The 24,488-nt window shown below is 51.2% G+C and overlaps 3 protein-coding genes, 1 long non-coding RNA gene and 1 other non-coding gene across 10 annotated transcripts in view; 3 read left to right on the top strand and 2 right to left on the bottom strand.

Moving 5' to 3' along the window:
* Nucleotides 1–358, bottom strand: part of RFFL (ring finger and FYVE like domain containing E3 ubiquitin protein ligase) — a 30,959-nt gene extending 30,601 nt beyond the window's left edge. For 2 of the 3 annotated variants that reach the window (XM_042026054.1, XM_042026050.1), the window contains exon 1: nt 266–352. The gene's annotated coding sequence lies outside the window, so the exon portion shown is untranslated. Of the gene's footprint in view, nt 1–265 lie in introns of all 3 variants that reach the window. The other variant, XM_042026057.1, reaches the window with a different exon arrangement.
* A 2,396-nt stretch (nt 359–2,754) lies between these two features.
* RAD51D (RAD51 paralog D) lies at nt 2,755–8,867 on the bottom strand. 3 transcript variants are annotated; one of them, XM_042026044.1, is made up of 11 exons: nt 8,752–8,867; nt 8,063–8,172; nt 7,398–7,459; nt 7,123–7,241; nt 6,818–6,899; nt 6,580–6,714; nt 6,062–6,157; nt 5,788–5,878; nt 4,982–5,052; nt 3,947–4,114; nt 2,755–3,290 (listed from the first exon to the last, which is right to left on the bottom strand). In XM_042026044.1, the coding sequence occupies exons 2-11, from the start codon at nt 8,142–8,144 to the stop codon at nt 3,207–3,209; spliced, it is 990 nt and encodes a 329-aa protein (XP_041881978.1). In that variant the 5' UTR covers nt 8,145–8,172; nt 8,752–8,867; the 3' UTR covers nt 2,755–3,206. The 3 variants fall into 3 exon arrangements, with proteins under 3 accessions (XP_041881978.1, XP_041881977.1, XP_041881979.1); XM_042026043.1 differs by lacking the exon at nt 8,752–8,867 and adding an exon at nt 8,489–8,594; XM_042026045.1 differs by lacking the exons at nt 7,123–7,241; nt 8,752–8,867 and having other exon boundaries at nt 8,063–8,482.
* Nucleotides 8,868–10,136: 1,269 nt separating this feature from the next.
* UNC45B (unc-45 myosin chaperone B) lies at nt 10,137–21,180 on the top strand. 2 transcript variants are annotated; one of them, XM_042026042.1, is made up of 21 exons: nt 10,137–10,327; nt 10,489–10,572; nt 10,697–10,866; nt 11,134–11,170; nt 11,430–11,605; nt 12,156–12,245; nt 12,712–12,879; nt 13,102–13,270; nt 13,547–13,717; nt 14,557–14,728; nt 14,976–15,276; nt 15,447–15,541; nt 16,208–16,349; nt 16,790–16,930; nt 17,116–17,243; nt 17,713–17,779; nt 18,109–18,222; nt 18,313–18,428; nt 19,289–19,406; nt 19,507–19,662; nt 20,379–21,180. In XM_042026042.1, exons 3-21 carry the CDS (start codon nt 10,705–10,707, stop codon nt 20,643–20,645), a joined length of 2,790 nt encoding a protein of 929 aa, XP_041881976.1. In that variant the 5' UTR covers nt 10,137–10,327; nt 10,489–10,572; nt 10,697–10,704; the 3' UTR covers nt 20,646–21,180. The 2 variants fall into 2 exon arrangements, with proteins under 2 accessions (XP_041881976.1, XP_041881975.1); XM_042026041.1 differs by having other exon boundaries at nt 10,137–10,572.
* A 1,473-nt stretch (nt 21,181–22,653) lies between these two features.
* LOC121663603 lies at nt 22,654–24,009 on the top strand. Its single transcript, XR_006015686.1, has 2 exons — nt 22,654–22,845; nt 23,597–24,009. It is a non-coding gene; the product is annotated as an uncharacterized LOC121663603 (long non-coding RNA).
* On the top strand, nt 23,040–23,135 carry LOC121663871. The gene has a single exon (XR_006015785.1). It is a non-coding gene; the product is annotated as a Z30 small nucleolar RNA (small nucleolar RNA).
* Nucleotides 24,010–24,488: the final 479 nt, after the last annotated feature.

Here is a 24,488-nt window from a genome sequence, read left to right as displayed (position 1 = left end):
TCAAACACGTCCCCAAACCTGCCAGCCCCCTCTGTACCCCAATGCTCCACACTCCCCAAACCTGGCAGCTCCCTCAGTGCTCCACCCGCCAAAACCCCGTCAGCCTCCCTGAAGCTTCACACACACCCAAACCCCCCCAAACACGGCAGCCCCCCTACCCTCTCAGCCCCTCCCAGGCCTCACAGCCCCACATACCCCTCACACCTGGCAGCCCCTTCAGTGCCCCACAGCCCCTCCAACACCAGCAGGGCCCCAGCCGCCTCACCTTCCCCCTGAGGAGCCGCGTCCCGGGTGGCGGCGGGGCCGGCAGGCCTGGAGCGGGCGGTCCCGTCCCAATGCCTGCGCTCGGCGGCGGCGGCGCTATGGCAACTGCCCGCGGGGCCGGGCGGCCGGAGCGGCCCCAGGGGCGCCGGGTGGTGCCGCACTGCCCCCTGGCGGCCAGGAGGACTCAGCGGCGCCCTCAGCGGCTCCGAGGAGCGCGGGTTCGAGACCCGCCGCGGGCAGGTGGGAAGAGGAGGGGACACTGCGGGGTCCTCTGTGCGCTGGGGGAGTCTCTTGGGTGTTCACGGGGCTTATCAGCATTGTACGGGAAGTGAACATACACGGAGAGATCACAGAATCAGTCAGGATGGAAAACACCTCATCAAGCAGACCAGAGCACTGAGTGCCACGTCCAGTCTTTCCTTGAACGCCCCACGGATGGTGACTTCACCACCGCCCTGAGCAGCCCATTCCAATGTTTGATCACCCTTTCTTCCTCCTGATGTCCAGCCTGAACCTCCCCTGGCACAGCCTGAGACTCTGGTTCTCTCATCCCGAGATACAGAGACAGACACACATCCCTATACATATATACACACATCTATATGTGTATTTTATACTTATCAAAGGGCAAATAAGCCCTAAGTGCCAAAAGGCATCCCTGCTGCTTGGAGTGAGATGTGCCCTGTCTGCCCTGGGATGGGTTTCACTGCCCTGCTCCAAGCATTTCCAGGAGTTTTCCAGCTGTTTTGGGCATGGGGAAGAGGCAGGGGAAAAGGACATCCTGAGCTCTGCGTTACAGAGCTGCAGGAGTGCCTGTCTGAGCATGAAGGGGAAAGGCTGGATGAGGATATTTAGATCAGAAACTCTTTTAAGCCTGATTTTACCATGCAAATTTAGGGCAAATGAGCTTGAGCAGGAAGTCAGGTTTTTCCAGATGGGGTAATAGATTCCCATGACCTGAACCCTCCTGCTGTCCCCACACTGTGCAATAACCAGCACCCACAGTGACACCTTCCCTGCAGCAACACAGCCAGAAATTCAGGACACCACTGTGACCTCGGAGCACACCTGGGAGCAGAGGAGCTGCCACAGGAAACCCAGCCAGACCCCAAATCACACCACCCTCCCCAACCTACCCAGATGTTTCCCAAAAGGCAAAAAACTCCCACAGCTGCAATTAGCTGAATACCAAGGAGAGAAAATCCCCCCCAGTCATGGCTATGCCAATGGAAGCTGGGATGGGAAGCTTTGGAGGAGCCCAGACTTCCCACCATCACCTTTCCTGGCAGACTGGCAGTGTGCCTGCTGAATCACCACCCCGTGACTCCGTGGTGACTGAGTGCAAGAGTGGAATTTCTTGTAATTTCTTAGGGAATCACAGGGAAGATGCACACATGGTTGGTCTCATGCTGACTCTAATGAGGGTTCAAAGCAGGTTGTTCCTCCTCTCATCCTGCTGGTTAGGGGAAGGAAACATCTGGAAAGACCTCTTGGCTCAAATATAACCCCAGAGGTTTCTATTTGGCTCTTCCCTGCTCCACACTCCCCCACAAGAGCTTTGCTTCCCCTACAGAACCTGAGGCAGAGAGATAAATTCGTAACTGAAATTTGTGTGTACCAGCTCTTTATCCACAGCTCCAAGAGAGGAGCTAATAAGGAATTAATTAACAAGAAATTAGCTAATAAGGTAAATTTCTGGTTACATCAGCACAGGTCTCCAGCAGACAGGAAAACCATCCTCTTCCTCCTCACCCCCTCCATCCAGGCTGCAATCCCCAGAGCCACACCTCCCCTCCTGAGCTCGGAGAGCCCAGAAACACAAAAAAATCCACAACTTTAAAAAGTTTTCAGTAAAAATTATGTATTTAATGTGCCAAGCACAGCCTTAGAGGGCTCCAGGAGCTGTGCTGCTGCATAATTAGTTTAATGAGCACGCTCTGATTAGTCCGAGCTCCCAAATTCTCTGTCAGATGCCTTGAAGTGCAAGCCATGGCTCGGCTCACCTGCCAAGGAGGTCTCTTATGCTGAGGATGAGGGTGTCTAAGACATCTGGGATCAAGAGGAAACACCACATCCAAGCCTCCCCTCTCCTCAGGAGGTTGCCAAGAGCAGGCAAGAGCAGCTAAAAAGCAGCAGAGCATGCAAAGATTATTTTAAACATCACCACATGCAATTGAATAGGTCCTTGAGCATCAAGCAGGGCCAGCTGGTACCAGCCAGGACCCATCTGCCTCAGCTGATGCAGATCAGAACCTTCATCAGTTATCAGCAAGTCTTTACACAGCCCAGCTGTGCCCCAAAAACACCAGCAGGTCCCCACAGGGCCTGGTGTTACTCTGGGGAGAAGAGAAGATCAAGCATCTCATTATGCCCCAGCTCATCAGCAGCCTGTCCCACCCCAGTCCTGCTGGGGACTAAAGCTCAACATTCTAATTAAGATCAGAGCAGCTGTCATTAATTGAATTCCAGCTCTCAACAACCACAGCAATGTGCAACAGCTTTTTTTTTTCTTTTATTTCTGAACCAAGCCCACTGTGGGCCCGAGGATGATCAGAACTCCAGGACCACAGGGCAGCGAGCCACGGGGGGAACAAAACCAGACTGGGGAGCTGTGGGGTTGTGCAGGGACAATGCAGCTGGTCCCAAACAACACCTGAGGAGAGGGCTGGCTCTGGGGGGTGAAGGCAAGCCTGCAGCAGAGTGCAGGACCTGGCTGTCCTGCTGCCCTCACAGCCCAGGCACTGCAGGCAGCATCTTCTGGACAGGGAGGTCTCCAGGGAACCCCAGACTCAGTTTTTCCACAGGGTAGAATAACAAGAGATTTTTTTATGTTGGTCCTTCGCAGGCCTGCAGGAGTCTCAGAGTCAGTTTGTAAAACCTTCAGTGCTTGCCTGCTTTTGTGCAGCTCTCTTGAACCTTGTGACATTTGCTTTTCCATCCCATCAGAGTCCCTGTGTGGGTGTCACCGGGCTCGGTTCCAACACGTCACCGTTTCCGATGTCCAGCTCCACCTGTATCCCTGTCGGCTGAAGGAGGAACAGAGCAAAGCTTATCCTCACACTGCTTGGACTCTGCATCCCTCCATCACCTGTCTCAGAGCCAAAAATCCCAGTTACATTGCCCTGAGGATTTCCTTCTGCTGGTGCCCCTGTTTTAACTGGGTCTGCTGAATGCAGAGATAGAAACAGGCAATGCAATTTAGCAAGGAAAGAACATCTTGCTCTCAGGCATCCCCAGACACACCATTATTTAGCACATCCAGGATGCATTTCGCTGCCCAGCACACCACCATACCCAAATTTGTTTGGATCAAGCAGCAGAGCAGGCTCAGAGCCAGGAGGTTCAGGCAGTGCTCAAGCTGAAGTCACCTTTGAAGGTGTCAGAGCCATTTCCACGGGATTCTCACTGCCCACACACCATCAGGAGAGTGAGACCAACATCAGGAATACAGTGACCTGGACTGGAAGTGCTGCCACTCACTTATCCTGCCTTTAAATACCAGCCCAGGCTATTGGAAACAGATGCTCTTCTCTTCTGCAGCATCCAGCCAGGCTGCACAAGCTCCTCTCCCACTGCCAGGGCTCAGCCAGCAAGGCTGGGTCCTGCCCCACTTCCACAGGAGCCAGGGCCAAGTCCCACAGCTGCTCCTGCATTCCCAAGGGATGGATCCAGGGAGCCTCACCTGCCGGGGTGACTTTGCCAGGGAAGCAACACGCTGTGTGGTGGCTTTCTCCCAGGTGGCTTCTTTGCTCTCCAGCAGCACCCGGGTGCTGGGCACGAAACTCCAGGAGCGGCCAAGGGCTGGCTTCAGTGGGCCAGTGCTGCTGTCCCTTGTCACCTGGTTGGTCACCTGCAGCACAAACAGATTTATCAGTGCCCAGGAAAAGCAGTGCCACTCGGTGTAATGGAACGCTGGAGGTCACCAGGAAATCCTGGCCAGGCTGCTACTTCTAGGAAGGTTTTTCCTTCTCCATCCTGAGCCCTCCTTCAGCTCCTCTGCCACCCGCTGTAAACACAGCCCGGGTAATTGCCCCAGACAGTACTCAGGGAGCTCACTCATATCTGCAAGCTGCATCACTTCTGGTGCTGAGGTCACCACAAAGTTTAACTTGGGGCCTCCAAGTGTCCTTCCAGACATGCTGTCCTTGTCATTTCATCAGAATGAAGGGCAGGACTGTCTCGACACCTTCCAGTGCCAGGCTCAGCAGCCCACCATCTTCTGGTGTGGCCTTCCCAGTTCAGACACATTAATTGTGGTCCCACCCACCCGTCTGGGTGCATTGGTAAATGCAATTGCTTGGCCAAGAGCTGGGGAAGGCTCGAGCAGGGCCCTTTCCAGCTCCTGTGGGATGATGCAATGCCCTGCAGTTCCTGCAAGGTGACTGAAAGGTTACCCAGGAAGCTAGCCAGCCCCTTAAATGAACAGTGTTTTATCAAAAATAAACACAACCAGCCTTTCCATCTGCCTGTACTTAACTCTGCCTTGCTCAATGCCGTGCTGGATGAGGACAGCAAGAGCAGGAGGCAGCACATCAGCCCAGGTCTTGCCCCATGCTCAGAACAAGACATCTGCAGGCTGCAGAGATGTCAGGGAGCAGGGCACTGTGGGGTTCAGGCTTAGCTGAGAGTGGGGTCCCCTCTCCCACAGGCTCCACAGCCTCCCCATGGCTCCTCGCCACACACCAGCACATGAAGGACAAAGCCCAGCAACACTCACCACAACAGCAAGGCTGAACTCCCTGGCCAGGGTCTTCAGCTCCCTGGAGAGCTGCATCATGAGGGCCAAACCTGGAGCAGGACAAAGCATTTGGCTCTCTGGGGATCAGCCCCCAAAGTGCATCTTGGAAGCAGCTGACATCTGGATTTGCAGGAGCACTGGATTCAGTGCCAGCGCTCGTGTTCATGGACACCTGCACTGGACCATTCCTCAGCCTGTCCTATCTTAGATGGCCCAAGGTCAAAAAACCCTACAGAAGCACCAGAAGCTCCAGACAAAGCTAGCCAGGTTGATTTAGCAGGTACAGGACCCATCTCTCCAGCTCACAGCTTCATTTCCTACAGCCCATGGCTGTGAGGGGACCTCCTGTGATAGCACTGGCTGCCACCCAGCTGTGCAAGACCCTCTGGAAGGTGCTTGAGGGAGCTCCTTGGTATCCTCACTTCTGATTTATGGTCCTTTCTGGCAGAAAGAGTTCTGCAAACTGTGCCAGCAACCATGCTGTATTTGTGACACTGTAAGAAGTTTTCATGTATGGGCAAGGAGTTCAGTGCCTCCCCTGGATGGGTTTCAGGCCACTGCCATGAACGTGCATGGCCACAGCCAGCTGGAGTGTTTGCTGCTAACACTGCAAACAGAGCCCCCTTTTATCCAGCCCCAAAGGAAAAGCTGGGAGCAGTCACATCCACATCCACATCTGTCCTGCCCCAGCCCCACTCCAAGCACAGCACACATGGGTGGAAGAGGCTCTTCAGGACGAGCAGAGAGCTCTGCAGCCTCCTGGCACACACAGTGGCACAGCTCACCCTCTGACTGCCTGCCACCCAGCAGAGGGTAAATCACAGCCGACACCGAGTCCAGCACCATCATCTTGAGAGGTCCCATGGAGCTCACGACCTGCAAGGAGGCACCATGTGCAATGTGGAGTAATAAATCCAGCAGTTTTGGAGGCTGTGAGCTGCACAGAGGCTCCAATGCCCCCAGGATGAGGCAGTCTGGAGTCACTTGTCAGGCACACAAGCTCTGCTGCCCTCCCTGCAGCTCTGGGGAAGGGAGAGAGGCCCAGAGCCTTGCTCCTACCTGCTGGGAGAGGCGATCCCGCAGCTCCTGCAAGGCACTCAGCAGCTCATAGATGCTGAACACACGGACCACCTGGATCCGCTGCAGAGCCTCCAGCTGCGGCACAAAACACAGCCTCAGTCTCCCCAGGACTTGTCCTATTCCTCCTGCCCCAGCTGCCACCAGCTCTCTGCATTCACACCATGCCATGGAGCCAGAGACCCTTACTCTTCCACATTTGCCTCCACCCCATTAACACATTAATTAAGTCCCTATCGCACTGATGGAACAAGCAACATGGATTGAGCTCAGGGAGCGAAGTCCTGCAAGTCCAGTAAGTCCCTCCCTTCTCCCGAGAAAAACAACAAAGGGCAGTGTCTGTCCTGAGCATGGCACCCACCGAGCCATGGAAGGAAGAGTCTGGACCCAAAAAAGGGGACAAAGGCAGAGCTGGAAAGACAAATCATCTCTGGGGTTTTCTGCAGACAAGAGCAAAGTGAGTTTTAGAGAGCAGAGGGACCAGCTCCAGGGGAACTTGCCTGCTCTTCCTCATCCTCTGTCTGGGCTCGGAGCATCTGGTAGAGACGGGAGGCAGTGAAACCCCCCGTGGAGTCGAGAAACAGGACGTGCTGCTTGAGGCCCAGAGACACACTGGCTGCAATGCCCAGGCACACCTGGGGGAACAGGGACGGGGTGTGACATGTCCCTCTGCTTCACGTGTCTGATGGCACCATCTTCACCCTACCTGTCCTCTCCCCTGCCCTCCACCCCACTCACCTGTGTCTTCCCGCTGCCCGGTGCTCCCATGAGCTCCGTCACTTCCCCCGTGTACAGCCCCGAGTCCAGCAGCTGGTCCAGGCTTTGGGATGGACACAAGGTGGGATTATCAACACCCCTTCAGCCAGAATGGCAGGGGCACCGGGAGGCAGCACTCCCCAGATATTTGTGCCTCAAGTCCCCTTCCCAAATGCAGACAAGTGCATGGGGATGGCTTGGAGACTGAAATTCAAAGCCTGTGCTGGCAACCACAGCCTTGTGCAGCAAGCCCAGCCCCGAGCAGAGCTGGTGGGAGATGCACCCACCTTGGGCTGCCAGTGGGCAGGATGGCAGTGGAGCTCTTGAGCTCCTCATAGAGGTCTGCTCCGTTGGCAGGGAAGGCAGAGAACTGGGCCAGGAGCACACGTCTGACTGCAACCAGTGCCTGGGGGAAGAGGGATGTCTGGAAACGGGACTGAGCAAGTCCAGGGCCAGTATCTGCTGCAGAAGGTCCCCCCAGATAAGCCCATCCTTGTCCATGAGCCAAACAGCTTTGAGCTCCCTGGTTAATGTACCAGGACTTAGGAGTAGTCCCTTTTACCTTGTAAGACAGGGAACACTTCTGGGCAACATCCTCCAGGTCTGAAGACACAAAGTCCACCACTGCAAATAACATGAAGGACTAGAGGTTGGAAGCTGAGCCTGATCAGACCACAAACACCAGAAGACAACCAGCTTGGACAAAACCTGCACCAACAGGCAAAGTGTCTGTGCCCTCTGTCAACACTGCAAGTGGAAGAGTTTTTCCTCTGAGATGGCCCCATCACAAAACAAATTGTTTCTTGCAAAACAGAGCAGGGAAAGAAGCTGGTAAACATTTTCCTTGTTTTGCTCAAGAGAAGCCCAGCACCTTTTCCTTCCCCTCTAAGGGCAGGAGGTGCCTGGGGTGCAGCATTCCAGGAAGTTGGGCATTTTTCAGAAGGAAAACTGCACAAACCCTCCTGAAATACCATAACAAAAGCCATAATTGATCAATCCTCAACAAGCCTCTGCAGGGATCTCTATCATGTCCTTACACTCTTCTGCTCCTGTGGAGAAGTCCTGACTCACTGCATCCACCCAGGAGGACCCAGAAGACATCCAGCAAGGAGGACATGGAAGGATATTCAACCACCACCATCCTCCCAGGATTTGGGATGATACAGGTCCACCAAGTGCAGAGGGCATGATATTCCCCAACCCGAGACCCTGATGCCAGCCCATTACCTGTCTTGATGCCATTGGCTCTGAGAAGCTGGATCATGTCTTCAGTGAGACCAGGGCAGAGCCCAGCCCGCAGGACCACCATGTCCACAGCGTGGGAGAAGAGCAGAGACCTGCAAAGGAGATGGGAGGGTGGAATTCATAGAATCATTGAGGTTGGAAAAGATATCTAAGATCATCAACTCCAACCCTCGACCCTGCCCTGCCAGGTCCAACACTGAGCCATGCATGGTGCCTGCCCCTGGAGCAGGGGAGAAGCCACCCAAGCTGTGTCTGGGATGGGTGGTTACGGTGGGTGTTTAATTCCCCTTTGGGGCCAAACAGCCCAAAATGCTGCACGGGGGGCACGGGGGCATCGCTGCGGCTGGGGCAGCACAGCGGGCGGCTGGACCCCATCCCCGGGCAGGGACATTCCCCAAGCCGAGCCACCTCCGGCAGAGCCCCACGCCGGTTCCGCCCCGCCGCGGGCTCCCCCGCAGCCCCGGCCGGGGCCCGCGGTCGCTGCCCGCTCTCTTCCTGCTTCCTGCCGCCGGCGGAAGGGCCCGCACCGCTCCCCGGCCCGTCGCTCCCAGCCCGCTCGGCTTTCCCTTCCCCAGCCCCTCCGCCGGGATTAGCACAGCGCTGAGCTCCCTTCCCACCCAAACCATCCCGGCATCTGTGACGCTCCGAGGGATGGGTTTGTCCAGGCTCACCAGCCAGCGGTGGGGAAATGGAGCTGCACGGAGGGCTGAGGGGCTCTGCTGTCCTACAGGTGTGGGGAGCCTTGTGCCCCTCCTTGGCTGTACTGGGGGCTTGAATTTCTCCTGGAAAAGCTATTTTTGGGGTATTAATTATTATTCTGTATTTCTTTCCCAGCCGAGGCCTGAAGAGGGCTCTCGGCACTCACTGCTGAGCCTGCCCTGCCCTGCCCTCTCAGCTCTGCCTTGAGCATCAGCAGCACCCAACACCCTTTGATTTTGTAACTGAGTTTACCTGCAGTGCTGCCGCTTTGTGACAGTGTGGCTTCATTCTGCCTGACGTGAGAAAGGCACTGCTATATCCCAGGACTACTGAAATGAAGCCAGCTGAGCCTTCCCCAGTACCTAAAACCATGTGGGAAGGGGGTTCTGGTGTGTTAATCCAAATGAATGCTGGAAAAGCCACTGCACTGAGGCTACCCAAAGCAGGGGTGGCATCTTGCACTTTCCACAGCTGTTGTCCTTGTACCTTGGAGCTATTCCCAAACAGGTGAAGGTGTGGGAGCTGCGCTTGATGAAGCTGCCTGCAGCTGTGGTGCTGATGATGTGCTGTGAAGGGATTAGCAAATGGCTTTGGAATCACCTCCTGCCCAAATGCCAGGGACCAGGCAATGCTGCTGGTGCCAGTCAAACAGGAGACATGGGCAGGGCAGTCCTGTGCCAACCCCTGCTGCATAAGAGCCACAAGCCACAACACAGATCACAGAATTAAAGACAATGATATTTTTCCTCCTGGCAGTGTCTTGGTCAGCCCATGCTCTCCTCAGTCATTTCCCCATCCTGCCAGTTCCCCCCTTTGCTTTATAGCTGGCATGCTGGTAGGTACCCTGGGGAAGGCAAGGCCTGTGTTTGGGGGGAGATAAGTCACAAAGCAGAATTCCTTCATCGTGACCCCTGGGAAAGAGGGGAGATTGAAAGGATCAGTTCTCTTAGAGCTCAGTGCTACTCTGTCTACTGGTGTCACTCAAACTGAGCCACTCATCACACAGTTCCAGTATGTTCCAGTCCAGACCTCTGTGTTAGTCAATGTCACTGTGTTGCTGAATGACCACGTGTGGGGCCAGTGGCAGTGCCAGACATGGGTGAGATGTCCAGCGGGATGGGCTCCCGCAGGCCCTGCAAGGAGGAGGAGGCAGCGCTGGCTGTCAGTCAGCTTTCCATCCCAGGGAATTCTGGAAGGTGCTGGGCACTGCTGCAGCTGCTGGCCTGGGGCCACTTGTCCCTGAAGCTCAGCTGTCTCATGCTTCCCTAAATGGAAAGGGAAAAGGGTCTGAGCACTGTGACAGGGGTCAGCCATCCCAGCCGTGGGCTATTTTGGCATGAACCCCCGCTTCCTGCTCCCCACACCCTGTGCAGCTCTGCAGGCAGAGGGAAGCTGGGATTTGCCTGGCAGGTGGGAGAGGATTCCCTCCTGCTGCAGAGGGGTGCTGCCTGCTTGCAGCCAGGTGCCCCCTGAGCTGGCCCTGGCTTCCAGCCGTCCCCAGGCGTATAAAGCACGAGGGGACAAGGAGGGGACAGGCTGTGGTGACAGGTGACACTGACAGGCAGCAGGAGCTGCCAGGTCCTGCCCAAATGTGGAGTGGGAAGTGAGCTCTTTCCTGAGCCACACAGACTCTCTGTAGTGCTGGCAGATTTCTTTAATTCCTTTTTTTGTTGTTGTTTTTCTTTTTCTTTTTTAAATTGACTCCTAAGGATCTACATTGGTGGGAAAAGCTTCTGAGAAGCCACAGCCTTGAAGAGCAGTTTAGGTCTTCATTTTCAAAACTCTTCAGTCTGGTAAGCTACTTTTATTAATATGTGTTAATTATATGTCAGTCTCATGGTGGAACTCAGCTTGGGGGAGTAGGCAGGCGACTGAGGCAGTTGAAAATGGGACACAGATTGATGTTTTTCCTTCAAGCTCTCCAGATGGAGGATCCCACCCAGCTGAAAGAGGAGGGCAATAAATATTTTCAGGCCAGTGACTACGAGAAAGCCCTTCAAAGCTACACTCAAGCCATAAAGCTCAACAAGGACAAGGCGCTGCAGGCGGTGCTGTACAGGAACAGGGCAGCCTGTTTCCTCAAAAAGGTGAGAAGAGCTCCCCTTGCCTGGGCAGTGCTCAGGGGGAGAGGAGCAGGAAGGCAGCCAAGGGCACTCACTGGCTGTGGACTGGGTGGTTTGTCTGTTTATTGAATAGGGTGTTTCCAGCTGGTCTGAAATGACATGTTCTGGGCTTGTGCTGGAGCTTCACTGGGGTGTCCCATGGGGAAATGGGAACAGAGAGGTTCCAGTGTCCATCAGGAATGGGGACATGCTATTCCATGGCTAACAAATCTCTCCTTTCTGGTTCAACAGGAGGAATATGCCAAGGCAGCCTCGGATGCATCTAGAGGTAAGGAGGGGGCTGTTATGAGGAGAGCTAGGTACACTCGCTCAGCCTGCTCTCACATCTGCTTTTGGGACACTATGGCCTTATTCCTTGATGTCCACTAACACCCAAGTGCTGATGCCACAAGGGAATTCCTGGAGGTTCAAATGATGTTGTTCCAGTTTGGTGCGATCAGAGCTGACCAGGCACTGACTGATGCTAATAACAGCAAACCACAGTTTGCACAGGCTCTGATGCCTGGTGTTTTGGATCCCTTTCCCAGCTATTGACATCAATGCTTCGGATATCAAAGCCTTGTACCGACGCAGCCAAGCCCTGGAAAAACTGGGGAAGCTGGACCAAGCATTCAAAGATGCTCAGAAATGTGCCACCCTTGAACCCCGCAACAAAAACTTCCAGGAGACCCTGAGACGACTGGGGGCCAACATCCAGGAGAAGGTAAATGCCAAGGGAACAGTCCTGGGTTCACAGACCAGAGGTGGGAAATCCTTTCCCTGGGTTACATCAATGGATTGTTGGTCATACTGGAAACTTGTGGCAATACAGGGGGATAAATAGGCTCCGTTAACTGGAAGTTCATACTTGATGTGTGTAAATCTGAGGATTGTGTTGAATGGTTAAATTGAAAAGTGTGGCAGCTTCCTCCTGAGGCCAGCCTGGTCCTGAGTGTCTTGGAAAAGTCTCGGCATGGGACTGAATCAGCTTCGGGGTGGGTGTGGCAGTTGCCACGTTGCTCCAGTTACCCTTACAGGGATGCTGTGAAGAAATCCTTGCACCACTCCCTACTGTGAAGTCTCAGAAATTAATTTTTAGGCCTGGCTCTGCCAGGTGGCAATGGGTAATGGATGCTGATTGCTGAGAAATGGTATCTCCTGTTATTCAGCTTAAACTGCCTTTGGTTTGAGGGTGGGGAGCATTCTTGAAGCGAAAAAGGAAAGTTGCTCCTTGATTTCCTCCTCCTCATGCTCTGTGCTCTCTCTCGGCACAGCTGCGCATTCAGTTCTCCACGGACTCGAGGGTGCAGAAAATGTTTGAGATCCTGCTGGATGAGAACAGTGACAAAGAAAAGCGAGAAAAGGTGAGAACTGCCCTGGACTTGGCAAAATAGCTGTTTGGTGTCAGAGACTGCAGCAGGGAGCAGAACACTGCCTTCCTTTCCCCACCTCTCCTGGACGGAGGATGAGGGAAGGAACTGGGAGGTGAACTGCACTCAGAGAGAGGGGAAATGTCCCAACAAGGCATCACCCCTGTGCCGAGGGAAGGTGGCCCAACCTCCCAAAATACCAAAGGCGGGATCAGCCTGGGCTTCTGCTCAGGTCCACCTCTGCCACCCTCCAGATATTCCCTCCAAACAGTGACCCACTGTTCTTGGGCAGAGCAGAGCTGATCCCTAAATGCACCTGGATAAACTGTCTGGTGGGGTCTGAGCTGATCTGCTGCATCTGTCAGGAGATGGCTCCCACCAGGATCTCCCAGAGCTGCACGGAGAGGTTCTGGAGGCTGGGCTGTGCCACTGACCCCTGATTCTTCTGCCTCCCACCCAGGCTGCAAACAACCTCATAGTCCTGGGGCGGGAGGAAGCTGGTGCCGAGAGGATTTTCCAGAATAACGGGGTCAACCTGCTGCTGCAGCTGATAGAAACCAAAAATCCTGAGCTGATCCTGGCAGCCGTGAGGACACTTTCAGGAATGTGCACAGGACATAAGGCTCGGGTAAGGAAAGGGTGCTTGGACCTTCACTGCTATTGCAGCTGGGGAGGGGGAAATTGCAATAGTTTGTGTTGTTCGTGAGCAGTGGGGGGAGATTAAAACTCTGCCTTGTACTGATTCAGGATTCACTGAGGAAAATAGTTTCTTTGTCTCAGCTGAGCCTAGAGGACACAGGAAGGAAAGGTCTTTGCTAACACTGTCCTGCTCTCTCCTTCCTGGGCCCAGGCCACTGCCATTCTCCATTACCTGGGCATCGACAGCATTTGCATGTGGATGTCGGTGGACAATGAAGAAATCTCCCTGGCTGTCTGCAACCTCCTGCAGACCATCACCGACTGCCTGCTGGGCCAGGGGAAGGAGGAGCACCACGGCAAAGAGGAGGCTCTAGTGCTAGGTAACAGCACATCACCTGCTCTACATTGCCTCTGCCTGCAGGAGGAGTGGGCCAAGCAGGGAGGGCTCTGCTCCTGGGATTCCACCTTATTCCTTGTTCTTTGGTGAAGTGGGGACTTTACCCTTCAGCTGTCCAGGAGGACAACCTGCACACAGCTCTTATCCTCATGGATAGCTTAAATATTTCTGTTCCAGCCACACAATGGCTTTGAATGGTTTTGACTGAGCTCACCTGCTTTCAGAGATAACTTCTCGTAACTGTTTTGCTTCTGTGTAGACACTAAGAAAGATTTGAGGATGATCACAACGCGTTTGCTGGATATGCTGGTCAGTAAGAAAGTGTCTGGGCAAGGGCGAGACCGAGCCCTCAACCTCCTCAACAAGAACATACCAAGGAAGGACCTGAAAGACCATGACAACAGCAGGAGCATCTTTGTCATCGACAATGGTGAGTCCTTCCCTGCCATCCTGTTGTGATTTGGGAGATGTGGAGCTGTGTGTTCTTGCCTGAATGCCTGAAGAACTGGTCCCACCTATAAAATAAATCCTCTCTGGCTTTTCTTGGTGCATGCAAGCCTGGAGCAAAGTTAGACTTGTTAGCAGGAAACAGTACTGAGAGAAAATCAACTGTGTATAAGAACAGGAATTTTTGAGTTTCTAAAGGACTGCCTAACATCTCTGGTTAGTTTTCTCCAGTGTATTTGCTAATGTTGGGAGGATTTGTCTTGGATAAATTGTCTGGTTTAGACAGGATGAGATGACCACCTGCTGAGCTTGGTGGACCCATAAACTGGTGTATTCTAAAACTGGTCAAGGGTGAGGAATTTGTGTGCTGTGTGTTTTTGTCGTAATTCCAATGCATGTGTGTGTTACCATTTTGATGGAACTTATTTAATAATAATTCAGCAAAAGGAGGGTTAAGTTATCCAGAATCACTTGAAAGTGGCTGAGTTTTCCTCAGTCAGAGCCTCCAGCCTTGGGGGTCAGTAGGTTTAATGTTTCCTGACAAAAATAACAGATCCAGCCAGGGGCCTAATGCAGTTTTGCTTATCTCACTCTGAGAGCTGGAAAAAAGCCTGATTCTGCAAACCTGTAATCTCACCAGCAGAAGCTCCTCCCCAGTAAATATCTGAGTGTCTTTTTTGCTTAAGACTTATGTGATTAGGCTGCAAAATATTTGAAAACCATCCAAGCTGGCTATTCCACAGCAAAAAAGTAACGAATGGTATTTTGAGTTTTGCACAGACCCTCTCCCCTCTGACAGCCATATTACTCCATCGTTTCCAGGCTTAAAAAAGATACTGAAAGTGGTGGGCCAGATTCCTGAGATGCCTGACTGCCTGCCACTGACAGAGAACACGCAGCTGACTGCCTCTGTCCTCCTAAATAAGCTCTACGACGACCTGCGCTGCGACCCGGAGCGGGACAACTACCGGCTGATCTGTGAGGAGTACATCAAGTGAGTCAGGGGTGAGCTGGCCCAGAGGGCAGGAGCAGGGGGTCTTGAGGATGAGATCAGGCACTTGAAGTCCTCTTATGTTCAAAACTGGGGCTCTGGGAGATAACTATTTGCTTGAGATCTTGCTGGATCACAGGCTTTGCAGAAATTTGCACTCCCAAACACCAATATGATTCAGCAGTGCAGTTGAGGGAGGATATTTCCTCCCCACTGCTGTTCCATACCCTACTCCCTCTATCCCATGCAGGAGCAAAATCGACCCACAAGACATGGATAAGACACTCCATGCTATCCAGATTGTGTCTGGAGTTCTGCAAGGGCCCTTTGACTTGGGCAACAAGCTGCTTGGCATGAAGGGAGTGATGGAGATGATGGTTGCCCTGTGTGGGTCTGAGAGGGAGATTGACCAGCTGGTGGCTGTGGAAGCCCTCATCCATGCTTCCACCAAGCTGAGCCGAGCCACCTTCATCATCACCAACGGGGTGACGCTCCTGAAGGAGATCTACAAGAAGACCAAGAATGAGAAGATAAAAATCCGAGCTCTGGTGGTAAGGATGCAGCCTTGCCTCTATTGCCTGCCACACTCAGCAGCCTTATCCCGGACTTGGGAGAGGAGGGAGATTCTGGGAATGAGAGATGGGCTTAGGCTATTTTGGGGCAGCAACATGAGAGGATTAATGAGCCTTTCTCACCAGTATGTCCTCTTCATCCTCCTCAGGGTCTCTGCAAGCTGGGCTCAGCAGGAGGCACAGACTATGGCCTGCGGCAGTTTGCTGAGGGCTCCACTGAGAAGTTAGCCAAGCAGTGCCGAAAGTGAGTGACTTCACTGATTTCTTCAGCTGTTCTAATCTTTGCAAAATACAATATGTTCCTCTCCCACGAGATCTTGCCCACATGTTGCCTTCATTTCCTGTGCTGCCTGCCAGCTGACAGTGCCCCCAGAGCCACTGCACTGGGACCTGGAGCTCCTCTGTGCCTGAAGCAGCCATATGTTCCTCCTGCCTCAATATCCAGATGAACCTTCTCCCTCCCTCACTGCCCATGGGAGACACCAAACCCGGTGCCTCCCTCTTTGCCAGAGTGGCACAGCCTAATTAATGCTACCTTGAATATGCACAAGTCCTTTCTGAAGGTGAATTTGCTGGGTGGAGTAACCAAGGAGGTGGGATGAAGTTAGGAAGTGACTGAATGGGTAGTCACTCCTGCAGGCATCTCGTGTTTCATGGGATGGAAAAGGCAAAGCAGTGCTGAGTAGCTGTCCTGGTCTGTCATTCCCAGCAGCATTTAAATCCCACAAGTTGGACCATGGGAGGAAGGTCATGTCTCAAGGGGAAGCACCCCCAGTCTTAGGAGCTGCAGCAGAACCTGAGGACATATTTGGGCCTGAATCAGCCTCAATATCTGTTTTTCCTCCCTTTTTTCTAGGTAAGTTAGTCCTGGCTCCCAAGATAGAAATGTGAGTGTTTTTCTCTCTTCCAGGTGGTTGTGCAACACCAGCATTGATGCCCGCACCAGGAAATGGGCTGTGGAAGGGCTCTCGTACCTCACCCTCGATGCAGATGTGAAAGATGACTTTGTTGAGGATGAGCCAGCCCTGAAAGCTATGTTCGATTTAGCCAAGGTCTATCTTCTTTCCTTGTTCCCTCATTCCTCTGGTAGCATCAAGGTCTCCCAGCTCTTCAGCCCTGCACTGTGGCCCAGTCAGAAGGAGCTGTGACCCTGACCCTTCACCTGTGGTTCAGCAGAACTTCAGTCTTGCCTGTGCCCCAGGGACACCTCAAGGCTGTTACCATCCTGCTCTCTTCTGAAGAAGGTTGCTCCTACCTTTACTGTCAGCAACTGCATGAAAACCAAAGGCATCAAGGTGTTGACAGCACCTCATGATGTTCAACACCTTGTTTGACTATGAAAACTTTTGTTTTCCCTGCCATGGGCTTTAAAGTTGGGCATAAAGCTAAGAACATTTCCACCAGTGCAAAACACCATGATGGCAGCGCAGAGGGACCTGTTTTCCTGCTGTGCCCTCCTCACCCTCACACAAGCTTTTATTTTCCTGTGCAGGCAAGCGACAAGAGTATCTTGTATTCTGTGGCTTCTGCACTGGTGAACTGCACCAACAGCTATGACACCAAAGAGCTGGTCCCAGAGCTGGTGCAGCTGGCAAAATTCTCCAAGCAGCACGTGCCTGAGGAGCATCCAAAGGTGGGTTGTATCCAGCTGGAGATGCTGCTCAGAAAGACTTTCTTTGGTGTATCCATTGTCACAGACTTCAGGTCTCCTGTCTCCAGACTGAAATCACTTTGCTCTCCAACCAGGCTTGGCTGTTAGGTAGCTGGATGGTAGAATGGCAGCTAAGGGCTAATCCTTTCCCAGTGTTTTCTCCTCAGGACAAGAAGGATTTTGTGGTGAAGCGGGTGAAGCGGTTGCTGAAGGCCGGGGTTGTCTCTGCCTTGGCCTGCATGGTGAAGGCTGACAGTGCCATTCTGACAGACCAGAGCAAGGAGCTCATTGCCAGGTGCCTTCACTACTGATGTAGGAGCTGGGAGTGCTGGGCAGCCCCTGTGCCATGGGGGTGTCATCTGGGCTGGCTCCTTGTTTGTGGGGAGGTGCATTCTGCCTGAGAGGGGGTGATGAAAGGGAGGTGGAGGAAAGATTTTAAACCAAAGTTTTTCTTCAGCAATATCATAAAAATCCACGTTCTGACCTTGAAGCTGGCTTACAGGGATGCCTTGCTAGGATGCATTTTGAATTTTTAGTTCTTTGTATCGATTCTGACTGGAAGAGAGTTCATCTTACAGATCTGGAAGCTTCTTAACTGTGCCATTTGCTGCTTCCTCATAGAATGCTGTGTGCACTGGGTTAAGCATCTGGAATTTACCTGGTGGCTCTAGCACTCCTGCAAAACCTCAGCCCCCTTTCATGAGGGCTGTTGGCTGTTTGCTGTCCCGCGTGGCTGTTTCACTGAGTGTTCTGTGCCCTTGCAGGGTGTTTCTTGCCTTGTGTGAAGACCCCAAGGACCGGGGGACCATTGTGGCTCAAGGCGGTGGGAAGGTGATCACTTTTATGTTTGAAGTTCCTGATGTGCTGTTAATATCTGCTGGGCGCCTGTGGTGTGTCTCCAGTGAGGGGCGGTGACAGAAAAGCACAAGCTGTCGCCCCCTGGGGCCACGCTGACACTGCAGTCCCACCTCTGCAAGGCTCCAGAGAAGTGATGTTCTTGGAGTGACTGTGTGAGCTACAAGCTCTGGCGTGGTGCCTATTTGAGAACAAAAGCAAGACATCACAGAGGGCTACGGGATATTTTTAACTTGTTTTAGTCTGTTAAGGCAATCCTGTAAATCTTCTCAGAACACTGAATGCTTTTTCCTGTGTATCTCCAGGCCTTGATACCTCTGGCTGTGGAAGGCACGGATGTTGGCAAGATAAAGGCTTCTCACGCTCTGGCAAAAATTGCTGCTATCTCCAATCCAGATATTGCATTCCCAGGGGAGAGGGTAAACTTAAAAAAAAAATAACAATAAAAACAAAAGCATTGATACTTCCTTTAGCAAGTGAAAATTGCTAATACATGCCTTCTCTTCTAGGTGTATGAGGTGGTGAGGCCCCTCGTCAGCCTGCTGAACACAGAGAGAGATGGCCTCCAGAACTACGAGGCTCTGTTAGGTCTCACAAACTTTTCAGGAAGGAGTGATAAACTTAGGTGAGTTTTACCGCTTTTTAACCTTCCTTCTTCCCCAGGAGTGAATGCGAATTACAGTGGAACGCTTGTTGGACTATGAAGACCAGCCAGTTTGAGCCACCTTTGGCAGAGCTACAGAGGTCTCAGAGCTAAAAGATTCTTGAAATAGGAAAAGGGGAGTGGCACATTTTCCTACAAAAACAGCCAAGACATGAACCTCATCTGCATTAGACAGGGAATGAACCATGCCATGAGCTCCAGTGCTGCAGACACTGATTTGTTTCAAGGCCTTCCCTGCAGTTAATATTTGATAAGATGGTTACTTCTTGACCTATTGTTATAAATGGTATTGTGATGTTGGCTTTTCGCATGTTACGTAATTGTTATGAATGTATTGTGGTGTTGGATTTTTTATGTTCCTTAATGTTAGGAAAACTTTACCTAGGTTCTGTAATGGAATACAGGATATAGAATGTCTATTGTTTATGTAGTCAATTTAGAGAAGATAGGCAGAGAAAGCCTTCACATTCCTGGAGTATCTTATCAGAGGAGAAGACCCGAAACCAGAGAGAAGAATTTATGGAGGGAGCAGAGACTGAATGGAGCCAAGGAGGAAGATAAGGCTGATGGGATGATACACAGAAACTCCAAAGAATTTATGAATTATGTATGGTTGTAATGAATATGCAATAAGAGATGTCCTTTTAAAGACAATCTTTTGGATGTAGAGTTGTGCCTTTGGATTTCTGCCAAAGCTGTAACACCCTTTTTGCTATTGTCTCCTAATTGTCCCTTTTATTAAACTTTCCTTAAAATTTTACTAAGAGTGAACCTCATTTTTCACACCTATAATGTGGTTTTTTCACTGCTCTTTGACACAGGTTGAAGATAATCAAAGAGAAGGCCTTGTCAGATATTGAAAACTACATGTTTGAGAACCACGACCAACTTCGACAGGCAGCCACAGAGTGCATGTGCAACTTGGTGGTCAACAAGGAGGTAACTCGCTGGGCATCTCCAGCCTTACTGCGTGCACCTGTCTCCGTGAGGAGCCATCCCTAATTGTGTTATCTCTGGGTATCTCTGGGGTTTTTTTTAGGTTCAAGAGCGGTTTGTGGCTGACGGCAATGACCGGCTGAAGTTGGTGGTCTTGCTGTGTGGTGAGGATGATGAGAAAGTCCAGGTTGCAGCAGCAGGAGCCCTGGCCATGCTTACAGCAGCACAAAAGAAACTCTGCTCGAAGATGACTCAAGTGGTAAGAGCATAACTCTGATTGTGGGCAGTGTGGATGTACCCTGCAAGGGTCCTGGCTCAGATGTGAAAATGCCTCTCAAAAGGAAGATGCAATTTAGTTTGATAGTGAGGAACCTGGAGAAGCTGGGACCTGGGTGTGCGTGCTCTTAGTCCATTTTGATAAATAACCTGAAATCCAAACCCTGTTTCACCCTGAAATGAGAAGAGCTTGATCGATAACCTAGTGATCCCAAAGAATCTCCCTTCCCTGCACAGATCTGTAGGCTCTGAGAACCCAGATCTTGCATGGCTGAGTATCTGAAGAGCTGTGGTTGAGAACTCCTAAACCCTGTTGTGTTGCACACATAATTGGACACTGGAGCTCGTTAAGATAAAAATGATTAATCAAGCCAAAAGGGAAGCTCAGGAAGACTGGGGTGGGGGAGTGTCCTGGTCATCTCAGCTGTGTCAATAATCTGATCAGATTCTTTTCACAGGGACTATGCAGCAGCCTAAACATGAAACATGTTTCATGTGGTGCCAGTGCCGTGGAAGATTCTGTCTTTAGTGTAAGAACAATTGGGTGCAAATGTTTGGAGTCAGGTTTCCTTAGTTAAAGAATGAAATAACCATAAGTGACATGAGTATTGCTCTTCCTTCTGCTGAAGGAAGCAAAAGTCATATTCTTGGCTGAGATATTCTTCAGATCAGTACTAACGATCTCTCTTTCCCTTCCAGACCACCCAGTGGCTTGAAATCCTGCAGAGGCTCTGCTTGCATGACAACATGGAGGTCCAGCACCGAGGACTGGTCATTGCTTTCAACTTAATCTGCGCTGACAAAGAGCTGGCGAAGAAGCTGGTGGAGTCAGAGCTCCTGGAGATCCTGACGTACGTCGGGAAGCAGGAGGATCATCCCAAGAAGCAGCACATCATTAGCGTGGCACGTGATTGCCTCAGCAAGTGCATGGATTATGAGCTGATCAAACCTCTCTCTCAGGCGTGAGGGAATGAAAAGCACCAACAACGGCTGAGTCTGGGGAAAAAATAAAGAGAAATATGGAAAAGTGAGAGCCATGAGGAGAATCTAGTGCCATTGTCAAGGCACTGAATAGTTTGGGGACAACTTTGGAGGATCCATAAGCTGTGTGAGGAAAAAGAGGGAATTTGCCTGGGAAATTTGTGTCCACCTGAGTAATTCCCAGATGGTGTAAAATCCTTTCTATGCCCCCATTCTGCTGATAATCATGAAAGCTTCAAGGCCCAGCTGTAAAAGAGTTGGTTGTGTTGGAGATGTGTCAGGAGGCTGTTGGAAGGAAACTCAACAAGGCTGAAATCTGTTCTGCATCCACCTCCAGCTCCTGGTACTTCTGGAATTCCCAGCAGTGGTGGAACAGGGAGGGTTAAGTGCCTTCTGTTCTGTAGTCAGAAAATAGGATTTTAGCTGTGTGCTTTTTTGTTCATTCTTTTTAAGCTGTGTGCCAAAGTGTGAAGATGGTGGACGAACTCTTAATAAACTCACTACTTCGTTCCATGCGGAATTCCTGTTCTGATTTTATTAAGCCAACGGAGAATCTAAGGCAAGTCTCACTTGCAGTCTTGCATCACACGTGGAAAAATGGAGTAATTGGTAGCACAGGTTGAATTTTCACTCCTTGCAAACCATCCAGTGTTCCCAAATGCAGCAGAGTCACCACAAAGGTGTCACGCAGTGTTTGGCTCAACAGGGAATGTTGAAAATATCCCATTTATGAAAAGAAACAGAATGAGAAGCACTGCACCAGTGGGTCATCACATTAAACTTCGTTACATAAATGTTTTCATTCAAGCACAGATTCTTAATGCAGTCTGTGGACAGCACAAGAAATCACAGACCCTTTCTTTAGTCCCTGGGAAAGTCCCTAAGCATGTAATAAATATAATGTTACTCAGTCAAGATTTAAATATTAATTCAAACGTATTAAAATATTTCTGGTCATACTAAATATCAGTGATGCTTACAATAGGCATAGCATTATGAAATGCTGAGGTTAAGGGTTATGAAAGGAACCATGGAGATAGTCTTTTCTTGCATGTAAAGGAAAAAAAAAAATGGACAGTGCCTCTAGTGTCCTGAGTTTGGAAAACATTGAAAATTTTAACCTAATAGGTTTGATGACCTAAAGGCAAATTCATTTGAATGGTGATTCCAGCTGTGTTCAATGAATGTAAACACGTTCAGTGAAATCACTGGTGCTTTATAATCACAGCAGGAGGATATCAGACTGTTCTTCCAAACCAAGGGAACCACATTCCCTGGCGGAAAATACGGTTTGTTAGCTACTAGCCCTCAATCTTTGGATACTCAGTTTTAGGGATTTTGAATCTGGCTTTCGAAAGTACTTTACATTAACTCTAAACAGGTTTACCTAACCAGCATCTCTGACACCAAGACAAAATGCCATTCGTATTAAAGGACAAAGCTTTCCTTCTCCCACAGAAGCTTCTCCTTGGAGCAACTGGGTTCTACTAACTGACTGTTGCTGAAGTTGAGTGGAGCAATAACTTCCGCAAAAGCCATTTATTGGCATTTTTAAGCTAAACACGGACAAAACACCCATTTTACACTAACAGAGACCCCCCCCACCCCCTCAGGCCACCTCAGGCTTCCTCAGGGCGGGAACCGCTCGCACCGCCCCCAGTTCCTCTAACGCGCTTTCCTATTGGCTCCCGCCGGAAGAGCCGGGCGCTGTGATTGGTTGTTTCCACCGGAGGGGTGGGGCAAAGCGGGCGGCTCCGCCCTGGCGCGGCCGGGCCTGCGGGAGCGGAGCGCTGTGAGGGGCAGCGGGCACGGGGCACCGGGGCTGGGGAGCGGGGGCCAGGGGATGCGGGACCAAGGTGGGGCAGCTGAGGGCTCGATGTGTGGGGGAACGGGGTCAGGGAGGCTGCGGAGACGCGGAAGCGGCTATGGGGGCTGGCTGAGGGGGCGGGGGGAACCTGGCTGAGGGAGGGCATGGGGGGAGGATATCTGGGAACCTGGGGGATGCGGGGTTGGGGTAGGGCGGGCACGGGCAGAGGAACTGGAGACTGAAGGGCTGCAGGGACCTGGTGGGGAGGATACAGGAAAGGAGATGGGAAAGAGTGCAAACGGATGGCATGAAGGAAGGGAGGGATCCAAACAGGCCTCTGGACGCTTGGAGAGACACAGACTGCAGCAGTATTTATAGGTATGACACGGTTTTTCCCTCAGGCTTTCCTGACCTTGGAATCCGGGTTTGTGTCCTGCTCGGTTGTTGCAGGGATGTCGCCTCCCTCCCTGCGCTCCCCTGCTACACGTGCTTCATCCTCGTAGGGGAGGAGGAAACTTCCCAGCCCCTGGCTTGGGAGCAAGCTCCTTATTGAAGGCAAATAGGTTTGCCCAGAGCAATGATGAGTGAAGTATAGTCTGAACTGGTATTGCCGAGACTCCGTGTCTGCTCTGACCAGGGCATGATCACGTAATCTTCTCTCTGAGCTACTTTAGGCTAAGCTCGTCTGCAGGAAATAGCTTTGCTGTTCTCGAAACTTGGATGCACCCTAAAAAAAAATACTAAGGATTTTTAGTAATTTCTTTTAACGGCAGAAAAACAAAGCCTTGATTTGAAAAGTAACTCAAATACTTGTTGCTGCATCATTAGTGTGAGCTTGCAGTGAGGGGGTGGGGTTGTGCGTTTTCTCCTGCTTGTGACGTGGATCACGAAACTCCAGATACTCTGCCACTGTGTCTTCTCTGTAAGTGCAATGCAGACTCTGAGCTGCCTGTCCTATAGAAGCTCATTAGCAGTTCATTCAGCTGTGTTCTCATTTAGTGATTGCCAGCAGGGAGCCAGGAGTATTTTTGGAATACTCTTGATGAAGTGCAACCCCTTAGGGGTTGAGGGAAAGGCCCAAGAAAAGAGATGGGGCTATTCTCTAATTCAGTTTTTTGTTCTTTTCCAGGTTGTGATGACATCTTTATATTGATTTCTCTCTTCTTGTGGAGAAGGAAGCATCTATGGGGAATATATACCTTGGAGTATGTTATGGTGGTTTTCCCTTCACAGGAGAAGCCACTTTGTTTCTGTTAAGGAGGCAGCAAAAACTCAGTTGCTTCATGCACTGATTTTTGAACACTGCCCAGATGAGCTGTGAATGTGCCTTAGGTTCACTAAAGAATTTTTAAAAGACTTGCAAAGTCAAGTCGTGGCAGTGAGTTACCAAACAACTCCAGTGCTGCTGTTAATGTTGATGAAATTGTATTTAGCAACACCAAAGCATCCTGAGGGCTTATGTGGTACATGACTCTATAGAAATCACAAATCAGTATGTAAGTCCAAAGGTTTGTTTAATAAAGTTGGTGCTCCCTGGAAAAACTTCTCTTGTCAGTCTTTAGCCCATCGTGGTTTTAAGAACACAATTAAAAAGCAGATAAATGGGAATTCTTCTATAACCCCAATTGGTTTTGTAGCTTTGTTTTAGAGCAAGAAACCTGACAAATGAGTATTTATTTGGCTGCTAAGGACAGGCATTTTCAAAGGAGTCAAATCCAAGCTGGCATCCTGCAGCCATCTACAGGAACACACAAAATCTGCCAGGTAGCTGCTGAGCCTCCCACCATGGTGGGTTTAATGCTTGTTACTCAGCTAAGCTTTAAAGGACAATTTATTGTGTAAAAGAGTCATTACAGCTGCTCAGAACTGGGAGGCTTCGATGTGGGTGGTTCTGTGCAGGTCTTGGACTTGGCCAAATCCAAGTTTGGCAGGGACAGGGTGTTGTGCAGCAGGGAGTGGAAAGCAGCCAGGGCCTGGCAGGCGGGCATCTGGTGGGCATTTTGGGAGAGGAAGAGGCATTA

Source organism: Corvus kubaryi, unplaced genomic scaffold (genome assembly GCF_017639235.1).
Source record: "Corvus kubaryi isolate FWS band 111438036 unplaced genomic scaffold, C.kubaryi_AGA036_p1.0 37284, whole genome shotgun sequence".
Lineage (NCBI taxonomy): Eukaryota > Metazoa > Chordata > Aves > Passeriformes > Corvidae > Corvus > Corvus kubaryi.
This window is presented reverse-complemented; position numbering and strand designations above follow the sequence as displayed.

Excerpts from the sequence above, each read along its gene's own strand:
- UNC45B (XM_042026042.1), top strand. The coding sequence starts at position 10,705 with ATGGAGGATCCCACCCAGCTGAAAGAGGAGGGCAATAAATATTTTCAG. Across the intron at positions 10,867-11,133 it reads CAGCCTGTTTCCTCAAAAAG|GAGGAATATGCCAAGGCAGC; the intron begins GTGAGAAGAGCT and ends CTGGTTCAACAG. Across the intron at positions 12,246-12,711 it reads ACAAAGAAAAGCGAGAAAAG|GCTGCAAACAACCTCATAGT; the intron begins GTGAGAACTGCC and ends CCTCCCACCCAG.
- RAD51D (XM_042026044.1), bottom strand. The coding sequence starts at position 8,144 with ATGGTGGTCCTGCGGGCTGGGCTCTGCCCTGGTCTCACTGAAGACATG. Across the intron at positions 6,158-6,579 it reads CAGAGGATGAGGAAGAGCAG|CTGGAGGCTCTGCAGCGGAT; the intron begins GCAAGTTCCCCT and ends TTTGTGCCGCAG. Across the intron at positions 3,291-3,946 it reads TGGCAAAGTCACCCCGGCAG|CCGACAGGGATACAGGTGGA; the intron begins GTGAGGCTCCCT and ends TTCCTCCTTCAG.